The following is an 11,746-nucleotide window of genomic DNA, read 5'->3' on the forward strand; positions in this document are numbered from 1 at the left end:
TATTATTAGATGTTATTATAATACATATCGTATATCATAAATTCTACTTAATTCCAAGTCAGGGATGAAAATATTTATTAATGATGTTGTTCCTACAACTGCTTATTAAATAAATCCATCAGAAACACACACATTTGGTAGTGATTCCAAATGGCAGTTCTTTCTTGAGCTCTGCAAGGCATTTCTTAGTTCACTTATAAAACCTGCAGATCCTTGTAGGTTTCAGTAGATCTTTTCTAAGAGGCAGAAGCTTAAGAACAAGAAAAAGTGGTAAAAAGGATTGACATAAGCAAGGGTCATTTATATTCAAAGGGTAAATTATTTTTACTAAGTGAAAGAGAGTGAGAAGACACGAGAAGACAAGCTACAGTGGGCAACTGCACACAAAAGAATCCAAGATGAGCTAGGAAACATGCTCAGAGAAGTAGAAGCTCAGAGGTTCTTCTGTGGAGCTCTCCTGGTCAGCAGAAAAAGAAGGCAGAAGTGATCGAGAGAAGAGGGTCTGGGGTAGTGTGCTCACTGAGAAGCATTCAGAGAAATAAACTGAAGAGTTACTCTACCCAAGTACCATTACTACGCTGATGGGATCGACCATGGCATGAATGATAAAGACTTCAGAAAACAGAACCAGTTAAGAAAGAGGGGACAAAATTTGGCAGGACTAGGGCGTCCAAGACTACTTCCATTGTTCAGAGGGAAGAAAATCAAGGAAAGCATTCATCAATGGATAAGGAATATTGCAGGTAGAAAAGTGGGCATCAGGAAGAAAGTATATTACAGTTATTGAGAGCAGTAGTCAGGCAGTGCACTCAGAAAAAAAGGACAGTATTTATCCCAGAGAAGAAACAACTGAAGGTAGTATGTTGTTGGTGCGGTTCTCCCCTCAGGAAATAATTCGTTCTCTACTTTTAAAAATAATTTTTAAAAACTGAACAGCATTGAAAGTAAAGTGAAGTGTATTTCTACCTTAATAGTAATATAATTCTGTGACAATATTTAAATGCTTCCTTAAGCTCTCCTACCTAACTGAAACTTCCTACTTCTAGTATTCCAATAGCATGTCCTGTTTCAGGAAGCAAAACCAGGGGTATCTTCATAGTTCTTCCGTGTTTACTAAAGATCAGAATGGCTTTTCTCAACACTTAGGTTTTTAAAAAAGTGAAATTAATATACACATTAGCAACAAAACAGCTGTGGAGCTCTGCAGGAATCCCATCAACAAGGAAGTAAGCAGGATGAGTAGAAAGGACCAGCTGGTTAATCAGAAGAGAAGGCAGCTTGTTCAAGAAGCTGTCATCCTTGAATCTTCAATTGGTGGGTCATTTTGTCCTCGGCAGGGACTCCTTGCATGAAGTGTAATTTTTACTCTCACTACTCAATCAGTATAAGGGCTTTGGTTCTAAATGCAGTGAAAGTCTGGGCTCTGATTTAAATTATTCCCTGACGGTTTATTTAAAAATATCAAATATATGTAATAGCAATAAAATTTGGTTATAAAAGATATAATCAATTTTAAACTCTGGATGTGAAAACTTCATTCTTAAACTGTTGAGATTATATATATGTGATCAATTTCTGCAGTTTCTAGCAATTGTTTTCAGATTATTTGGTGGTGGTAGGTTTTTTTCTGAATAATTGTCAAGTAGCGAGTTTCTTATTCAGAGCAATTCAAACTGTGAAATACAAGATTTCAGCTGTTGTAGACCCACAGGTCTGTATGGTCCTTGTATAGTTTAATGCATATTCCAGTGATATTTCTGCTTACTCTCTGGAATTATATTGTAATCATATGGAATACTTTTATGAATCTGTTTGTTTCAGAGGCTGGTACTTTGTAAAGTCTAAGAAAATGTTCTGTTCTTTTCATTGCTGTTTCCATAAGCAGTTTGCATAGGAGAAAAAAAATAGCGGGCTTTTTCCAGTTAATCTGACTTATTTTTCTAGTTTATGATAGTTACATATTGGAGCCAATATTAATTTATGAAACTATGACCAAATAGTAGGAGAGCATCTTTAACAGACCTATATTTGTAAATTGTCTTATTTTTAGTTTTTTTTTAATAATAATTATTTGTATTGTAATTCCCTAAGAAAGAAGTCAGAATTGAAGTTCTCAGTCAGATAGTGAAGACAAAAGAAAATTCTGAGCCCCATGTTCTTAACATTTAATCTGAGGAAAAAGGCACTAAAGCAGTCATCTCCGACTCATGGCAGGCAGGCAACACGTTACCCTACAGATCTTTTGACATTTTTCAAGTCACAAGGAATAAGTTAAAACGAGGACCAACAGGATGAGAGCCAAGTATCATTTACCCATATTGCTTTGAAGCTCAGTGCATCAAGGAGGGTTGGGAGAACATTGTAACAAGTGGCTCTATAGAGCAAGTGAATGTGGAAGAAAAGGATGTCAGTAATAGGGTTAAATAGAATTTGCATACAGTAGACAAGCATAATTTGGAAAATTTTATCACTGGGGCATATACGATGGATGATAAAGTTTTAATGGGAAAGACAGTTCCTTTGGAAATTGAATCCAGATTTTCTGACTGAGGCAGAGGAAGGATAGTGTCAGAAATAGTAGAGGAGCAGTAAAGGAAGATCCCTGGATCACAAGGTAAGCTGCATTTCTTCAGTACTTCTTCTTCCTTGAAAATACAAGTTAGATCAAAATTTAACATCATTTGATATTAGTGAAAAAGGCAGTGGGGTTCTTAGGTGCCTTCTCCTTATGAAATCACCATGGGTTTCCTGTGTAGGCTGGCTCCCTGTGACATTCATATTAGATTTCCATAAATAATACAATGAGAAAAGTTATTCTAACAGAAAACGGGCTTTGGATTGTCACAGCCAGGTTGGAAGAGTGAATGTAAGGCAGACATTGTTAGACCTGAATGGTGCTGGGAACGTAAGCGTAAAAGAACTATGCCCAGAAATACTTCCAAAAAGGACTCCAGGCCTAAATCATTCATCACCAGCAATCCTGCTGGCCTCTGGTGTCTAAGGAAGATACAGCATTTGAAATGTAGAAAATATTTAATGAGACAATAAATGTATTGTGAGAGTTGCAAGGCAGTACTGCTGAATGGCTCACAGTACTTAAAAGCAGTTCAGATACCACCTAGCATGGTAATTCAGGAAAGTGCACTCCTTAGCACTTCTCTGAAATAATTTAAAGAAAATGCACAACTTTTATTTACTCACAGTATACCCTTCAATAATGAGATAGCAGGGAACTTGATATATATAGATTTTTGAGACTTATGATAGAACTGTGTATGAATGCTTAGTCTCATTTGTATGGCTACAATAAATAGGGAAAAAACACTGCTATTCTTGGTATGTCCTAAAACCAGGGAAACATAAATTGCAGAGAAATTGTGATATGAAGACCCAGCCTTGTGTGTCTGGCATGCCTTTGACTCTAATTCAGGAGGACTGTATAAAATGTTGCTAACTCTTTCAGTGTGGAAGAAAAAATATGGCCAATTAAGAAAATCACTCTAGTGCATGGACTATTACAGAAATAATTTACTTATACACATGGTATATCTCATTATATCTTCATCAGCTCTGAGAAAATGATTGTTATATAGCAATACATAAAAGGCCATGTATTATGCCTCCACAGGTAGGCATTTGATAAATTGCAACTGTGTATGGAAAGTAGGGGCCTCTGTAACTTGTTATTTCTCATAATACCTCAGTTAACTGGAAACTAAAAGCGTTTGGAAACAAGTATCCAAAATTCCTCAATTTTCTAATTTTATGTTTATTTGTAAACAGAAAGTAGTCTTTTTATGACTACAGTCAGTTATGGTAACTGTTAATGCTGTTTTACCCAAACGTAATGTATCATGAATGTTTTTAAGTCATACATTAGCCAATACATTATTTGGAAAGTCAAGTAACCGTTTCTATCACTTTTAAAGAAATACTCTTTTTTTTTTTTTTTTTTGAACAGGAACCAAAGTGAACCCCTATTCCTCTAGAAAGCTGTGAGAACGAACCTTGAAGTTTTCATTCTCAGTGGTATATCCCATCTGTTATATTTCTCTTCCTGTATTTCATTTATGTGATGTATCTGGTGTTTTCTCCTCACTGATCTCTATGAAAACTCCTGCCTGCATAAAATGGATTAAATGGAAACTTCCTTCCCAAGGGCTAACTTCAGTTCTTTCAAAGTCAAAGTGAGGACCATCCATCTTCAGTAGTATAATTAATGATCTCTAAGGATGTTTACATAGTGGAGAAATCTAAGCTAGTTTTAAGCCACCTTCTTCACTTGCATATATCTGATGTATGGCCACGGCATCAGAGATCTGAGCAGAGTTTAATTTATCCTGGCTCTTATTCGACTTTTGGGGCTTGTCCTACTGAGGTAACCAATTGAAAGCCAACCCAATGGCAGTCTCTGCAGGCTCTGCAGTGCATTCAGTACTCTTTTTTTTAAGTAATAGAAATGATTGCTTAATTCTCCGATTTACCGCTTAGGACAGATACTGAATTATCTAGAGAAATACAGGGTAGAATTAAAATCTTTGATCCATATTTTTGCATGTTTTGGACAGATATGATGGATTAATGAAAAAAATTATGTATCAGTCAGATAGATACAGTGTATTTCAAATTATGTGCCTACTTTAAGAGGTAATGCTTATGTGAGAGCCTTTCCATACAAAAAGAAGAAGAAATATTATGGCCAAATTCTGTATTTGTGTTTTTGTCTCAGGAACTACAAGACCTGACCATGTATCAATTGTTGTGGGGTTAGCTGGGAAAAAGCGTGAGTGACTGATTAATATATACAGCTATTTATAAAATAAAAGGCTAGGCTGTATTTGCATGTGGATGCTTCTCTGATAATTACTCATTTCAGTGAATTAATAAACATGAAACTTCAAGAGGCAACCTATATTAAACATTAGTCTTTTAGGTTATTCATTTACTCCACTCAGATTTGCGGTTAAAATATTCCTGTCAGAAGGAAAGTACCATTTATCTAATCCATTTTCCTATGAAAATACACTTTGGTGATTTTGGGAGTCTTCAATTACCTAATTGTATAAGAGAATAATTTATATCTCACAGTCAGTAACTTGTGATGCTGATTATTACTCAATTTTCAGTGAAAGATCAGACAATCTACCCGAGGCACTACATACCTTGAAATATCTATATATATTTTACTGAGAGTGTTAAATGAATAGTGACCTGTGAAATAAAGATCAATATGCTGTGACATAGTATTTTCATAATCACAAGGATGGATATATCATTTGCTTCAGCTAGATGAAAATGAAAATTTAACACTCCAAGGCCATTCTTGCTTTCAGATTACTTTTGGCAAGGTCCCAAAAATCCATAACATTTAAATAAATGTAGTGTTTCTTCAGATTACAACAGCTAACTACTTACCAGTTTATTTGTCATTTATTTATCACCCAACATATCTTGCTAATCTCTGCTGAAAGGTTGTTCAGAAAGTGATTCTTAATTCAAAGAGTCATTTAGTGGCTTTCAGGGTGTTGAACAAACACCACGTAAAGTTGAAGGCCATTTTTCAAGAGCAGCTTCCAAACAGGTATGCATAATGAATATAAACATTAAAGATGTGATTTATGCCCATAACTCAGCTATTTTGGGTGAAATCCTTGCCTCCTGAAAAGTTATGGCAAAACTCCCATTAACTGCAGTGCAGCCAGATTGTCAGCACTAACTTCTAAAACACATGAAGTGATCTTCCAGAATTAAATTCTGAGAATACATTGTAATATTAAAAAAATATTAAAAAAATAGATTTTGCTATTTGATTATTATACATTCTCTCAGGTATTTATATCTGTCTATTTTCTTTGAATGAACTAATTTACTTGCAAATAGCATAGGTTATAATAATAATTACTGTCATTAAAGTAGACCTTTTGTTAAAAAATGTTTCAATGGTCGATCTTTAAAAACAGATACCTTTTATGCACCCTTTGATACATATACTCACTGAGAAGGGTACTTAAATTATAAGGAGTATCAAATGATTTGCAGATTCAAAACAAATAAGAGGCGGTACTTAATCACAGAGCAGGTGTTCAAGCCATGGGCTTCACATCAGTTCAAAAAGGTGTTAGACAAATGCATGCAATAAGTATACATCACAAATAATTACAGGCAGATATACATGTGTGGTTTAGGAAACTCCTGAACGTACAGAGAATACACCAAGGGAGGGTAAACCAAGGAAGTATCACTGCCCATATCCCTGGGTAAGTTATGTCAATAGCTTATCAACCTCATTTTAAAAAAAAACTACCTTATTTAAGTTATACATTTTTCTAGCTTTGGCTTCAACTTGGGCCTATCATCATGTCTTTCCTTGTAAGCTTAAAAAGATATTTACTATCCAAAATATTTTCCCTAGAGAGATACTTGTGGTCTTGATTTGGATCAGTTCTCCAATCTTTTTTTGAAGAGAGTATTTTAATGTTTTGTTATAAGGCATGTTTTCCAGAACTCGTATAATTACTGTAGTTATTTTCTCAATTCTTTTAAGTTCCTCAGTATCCTTTTTGAAGTGCGGGCACCAGAAAGTAGACACAGTATTTCCTTTGTAATTTTCCTAATGCTGTATTCTGAAATAAAATCATTCTTGTATTTGTTTTAGATATTATCCTGCTTATACATTCAAGGATCATATTCACCCTCTTATGTAAAACGTTGCAGTAGGAGATAATCTTCATTTGATTACTTTCTATGACTTCTCAGTCCTCTTCAGTCACTGCTTTCCAGGACAGCATCTCCATTTTGTAATTATGACCTGCATTCATCCTTCACTGGTGAATAAGTTTGCATTTCTTTGTATTATAACTTGTGGTGTTTAAAAGGATCCCTTTCACCAAGAAACTGAGTGACTGGTCCATCTCCAGCTATCATGTTGTCCCTAAAGACTTGATTAAGGGTGATCATCATCTCAAACTTGTCCTTACCTGGAAAGCAATAGAATATCATCAATTTTTAGTGTTAATCTAGAGCCAACAATGAGCTGAAGCAATTAATTTCATTTAAATATTTCCATAATGACAGGGTGTCACTTCATATGTTTATGGCCATGTAAGGTTCATCATTGCACCATGAGGCTTGGACTTTGTCTGACCAAGTCTACTTCACAAGAGGTTAGTAGTTCATTGGTAGCAAATTTAAGCACTAGTACAGATTGTTTATTGCCAAGAGTCAAGAGGAATCTTACCAAATGACGTTAAAAGTTCCAAAGAGGTGAGAAGTTGGTAGTCTGAGGGATTCTTGAAAAAGATTAAGATTGATAATTGTTATTGAAGGGGAGAATAATAACATTTTCATCTCAATAGTACTTCTTCAGGGAAAGGGGAAGCACATATTCCAAATTGAGACTCTCTTCTGTGAAGACAAGCTTAAAGATGTAGTATTTTTTTCAGAAGAAATCTTTCTTTAGTCCCATGATTTGATAGTCATTGATGTCTTGAAAGCTGGATAATCTAGAGAAGCTGCTTGCAACTGAGGTAAGGACAGGCAGATATAAGCAGTTTTCTGTTTTTGCTTATCAGACTTTGTAACCTTTGTAACTGTGTTTCTGTATTTGAAGCTGTTGTAAATAAATTTTCTTTTACCTTTACTAGGCTTTTCTCAAGACTGTGTTTAGAATAAGTGTCAAACAGGACATCCTATCCCTTTGTGTAAGGCTTTCTTTAAACTGAATTACTGTACGACTTCTTCAGGGTATAGAATCTCTTTGAAATTTCCAGGGCATTCAAAGGATAATAAAGTGTGTCTAAACAGCATGGATTATTTTGGAATTTTCAATTTTGTCTATGTAGAAGATGCATCCCATTTTGCATACTGCAAGATGGTAGGAATACTACCATTGAACACTAATGGTGATGGCAAAGTTTGCAGCACTATAATTCTGGCAATCTTTGTGTCATCCGTAAATTTTATCAGTAATAATAATAAATTTTATTCCAGATTATGAGTAAAATTATGGACTGCACATTGGTGTAAACCAATCAAATATTTTCCTAGATGACGACCAAATGTTGAGATCCAATAATTAATCCGTTTTTTAATTATTTAATTAACTTTTGTATAAGTGTCATATTTCTAGTACGAAAGCTAGCCAGAACTAAGAAAAATACTTTACAGAATACTATTTCGTCACCCTAATTTATAATTGCATCAAGTAATTTTGCAAAGTATGTTTGATAAAACTTAGCCCTGTGTGTTAATGGCATTAATTGAATTGCCACCTTCTATCAGTTTATATCATGGAAATAAATATTAATAACTCTTACTTTTCAGAGACTTTTTTTGACTATTGGAATATCCACTTTAGCATATACTAAGATGTAAATGACTATTGGAATACCCACTTTAGCATATACTAACATGCAAGTTAGCTTTTTTTTCTTACAGCCACAAAGAGTAGGTCTTCTGTTAACATAATCTTTGTTTCAAAATAAGCTGCTTGCAGCATGTGGAAGGTCATGGGGCAATTTGGGAAATTTTAAATGTAAGTTTGCAGTATCTTAAGACCTAGAGGTCTTTGGTTGCATGTTGTGTTATGGAACTTTGAGGATCTCTGCCACAGGTGACCGAATTTGGGGAATTAGGGATGAGGTGTTAGAACTAAATTTCTGCTAAAAGTGCTAAATTTGCACAAGTCATTATAATCAACTTTTACGTCCTGTTGAATACACATAATGATACTTGTTCCTTTTAAAAAGTTTTGAGATCCTCACGTGAGATGTACTACACAAAAAGCATCTTTTAGTTCATTAATTCTTTGTATAGAATTCAAGTGGTTGGACTCTTGAGCTCTTCAAAAACAATATTGGTGTTGAATATCTACAGCTAAGTGTAATGTCTGTTTTACATAATTCCTTTTGGGTTTTAAATACCAAATCTCTTTTCTCTTACAGGGAAATCAATCAGGATTCTGATGGCCACATCAGCTTCAAAGAGTTTGAATCTGCAATGAACAACGGATGAGATGAAGTATCACCAGTGTACTTTGCCTAAAGAATATTCTCTGGTGAAAAGACAAAGTGAAAACTTCAGATCTCAAGATACTTAAAAATCAATGAAACTTCATTTGTTTCAGCCAGCATTTTAAGAACTTTGACTGTAAGTGTAGCTCTGAAGAACAGCCTTTGAAGCTTTACTGTTGACAAGTTTGGTGTATTAATTTACATGTGTATGTGTGTGTAGAATACTTAAAATATTTGAAATCTCAATTGATTCCCAGTCACCCTAGTTAGGAACTGCAACGCTGTACTTTTTCTTTTTGATTTACCATATGAAAAAGGAGCAACTCTAATTTCCAGTACTTGTGAAATTTATTTGTTCACTTTTTCAACAGCCCTTTGTTGACAGACCAAAATATCTCACATGTATAGAAACTGATTAAATTTATGGCAGATAATGCCTGTTTTTTTTTTAAATCAGTAGTATCTTTGTCTTTCCTTTATTGCTTCACTGTCATATATTGTTCTTTTTTATATATTGCACATTATTATTAATTTAACATTTATTGGTTAATTAGCTACATGATTTAATTCTGAACAATTATCAAGAACTGTGTATGTAAGGAAGTAAGGTAAGCATAAACACTTAGCTTTTTTTTTGAAACAATTTTTTAAATGGAGATAAGAATAAATCTTTAAAGTGTATATCATGGACCTCAGTCTCACAGGCTGAAAATTCTGTGTATTCAAACCTTCAGCTGACTTTTAGGGAAGAGATATATATATATATATACTTTAGCAAGATCAGAGAATTTCCCAAGCGTTGAGGGGAAGTATAAGCTAGAATCTGTCATTGTCTACAAAGCTATCTTCCCTTCTTTCTCTCTCTTATCCAGTAACTGGGAGATGTTCTTGCCTGCTGTAACTTTATATACATCCATCCAAGCTGTGCTATAGTGAGATAAATCTTCCTTATTCAATATATTTTATCTGTGATCACTTACTTCCTAGTGCCTTTGCCTGTTCATATTAATAGTAACAGATAATAGAGATTTCATTATGGGCACTGTCTCTGATCATATGGTCCACTCCATTGCTTCATTTCTGTTTACCTGCCAGTTTTTAAGTTGCTTGGACTAGAGATTTCTTTTGAAACTGTCCAGAAGCAATCTCCTCCTCAAGTGAGTGTACAGACTGTAGCGTGTACTTAATACTGCTGTAAATCAATAACAAATAACAAATAATAATGATCAGTCAGAGAAAGAGAGTAACAATTCTACTCTTAAGTCAAGAGAGTCTCCAATTTCTTTCAAATTTTAGTGAGGCATTCCAGAGTACAATTTACAGGTGAAGTATTTATAAAATGATGTCTATGTTTTCTGTTCCCATTACATGTATGTATCTCACTAGGTACAGGCAAAGTGAAATCTTTCTTTTTTTTAATTCCAAGGCAGATCATATATATACAATGGAAGAAAGTTGGAGACACTGAATATATCAGCAGATATATCTGATTCTCTATATAAGAACCAGATATCCATTAGATGAAATGAGCTGCAACTCAAATAGCATGCTTTATGTGCTAATCAGTGGGAGCAAACTGGTGTTACCTTTGAAAGGTGATGGCAAGACAGGCTAATAGATTGGAGGTTTTGCATTAGAAATGCCATTTCCCAATAGATGAATGTTTTCATAAGAGAATCATCACCATGGATGTTAATTAGCAATATCATCAGAGCCTCTTCTGAGATGCAGGAGATGGAATTATTATCCCACAGGGATAGTCACTACAGGTCTAGACACATTCACGAAAAAATGTATGATGGTTTGCTGTGATATTACTTACGTTGCATTTTTTTGGTTGGTAGACTTCAGTTTTTATGGCGCCCAGACCCTGTGCCCTTCCTAAACACTGAATCCATGCCATATTATTTTATTATGGTATATTATTTTATTATTATTTATTATTTTACTTATTTAAAAAATAATTATTTAGTTCATAAGGAGTAGTTAAAAAGTCTATGGCCTCTTGTTTATATTTCTAGTCCAGCTGTGGTTTGTTGTCAAAATATCTGACAATATATCTGCTATATTGTACAAGTGTAGCCTTCTGTTAAATATTAGACAGAAACGTCTTTGTATGCTTTTCATTTTAAGAAATATGTGTGTCTTCTATATATGGCAAGGAACTCTAGGGAGGAAAGTGCTCTCTATCTATCTATCTATCATCTCCTTTATTTCCATATGCTCTTAATCCTCATTTTCTCAAGGACTTGAAAAGTTGCTATGAACTTGAATTACTGAGAACATAAACTCCAGGAGACGCCAATAAAATTATTTTACCAGGTTGGAAATTTTTTTAGAAAAGAACAGAACTGTATTAAAGGATCATAAGTGCTCTTGTTTCTCCTCCCATGGGGACTGAGAGAAAGAAACTGCAGATGACCACAGCTGAGTGGAACTGAGTAGGCCCTAGTGACACTCCATCTACTGAATAGTTGAATAAAAATTAATTACTAGCTAGTGCTTATCTGGATTTTGGCTATCAAACTGCAGAAACACTTCAGCTATCAAATTGATAAAACTAGGAATGACATTTATTAGGTGGGCTAGGTGATGGCCTATTCTCAGTAATGGTTTGGGAAACAATAAAAGCAATAGCTACGCAGCTATTGGATGAAAGAGGCCACATGCTTTTCATTTTGTATGTTTTCTATCGCTGATGTAACAGCTCAACATGACAGGTCAACATGAAAGGA

The 11,746-nt window shown here is 34.5% G+C and overlaps 1 protein-coding gene across 1 annotated transcript in view; it reads left to right on the forward strand.

Annotated features, from left to right (window-relative positions):
• The window catches only part of EFCAB11 (EF-hand calcium binding domain 11), a gene marked incomplete at both ends in the record, with an annotated part of 66,236 nt that extends 57,224 nt beyond the window's left edge, over positions 1-9,012 (forward strand). The window contains one exon of the mRNA XM_082318858.1: positions 8,943-9,012. Within this exon, the coding sequence (XP_082174984.1) occupies positions 8,943-9,012 (70 nt within the window). The remainder of the gene's footprint in view (positions 1-8,942) is intronic.
• Positions 9,013-11,746: the final 2,734 nt, after the last annotated feature.

Source organism: Platalea leucorodia (genome assembly GCF_965183815.1).
Source record: "Platalea leucorodia genome assembly, chromosome: 7".
Classification (NCBI taxonomy): Eukaryota; Metazoa; Chordata; class Aves; order Pelecaniformes; family Threskiornithidae; genus Platalea; species Platalea leucorodia.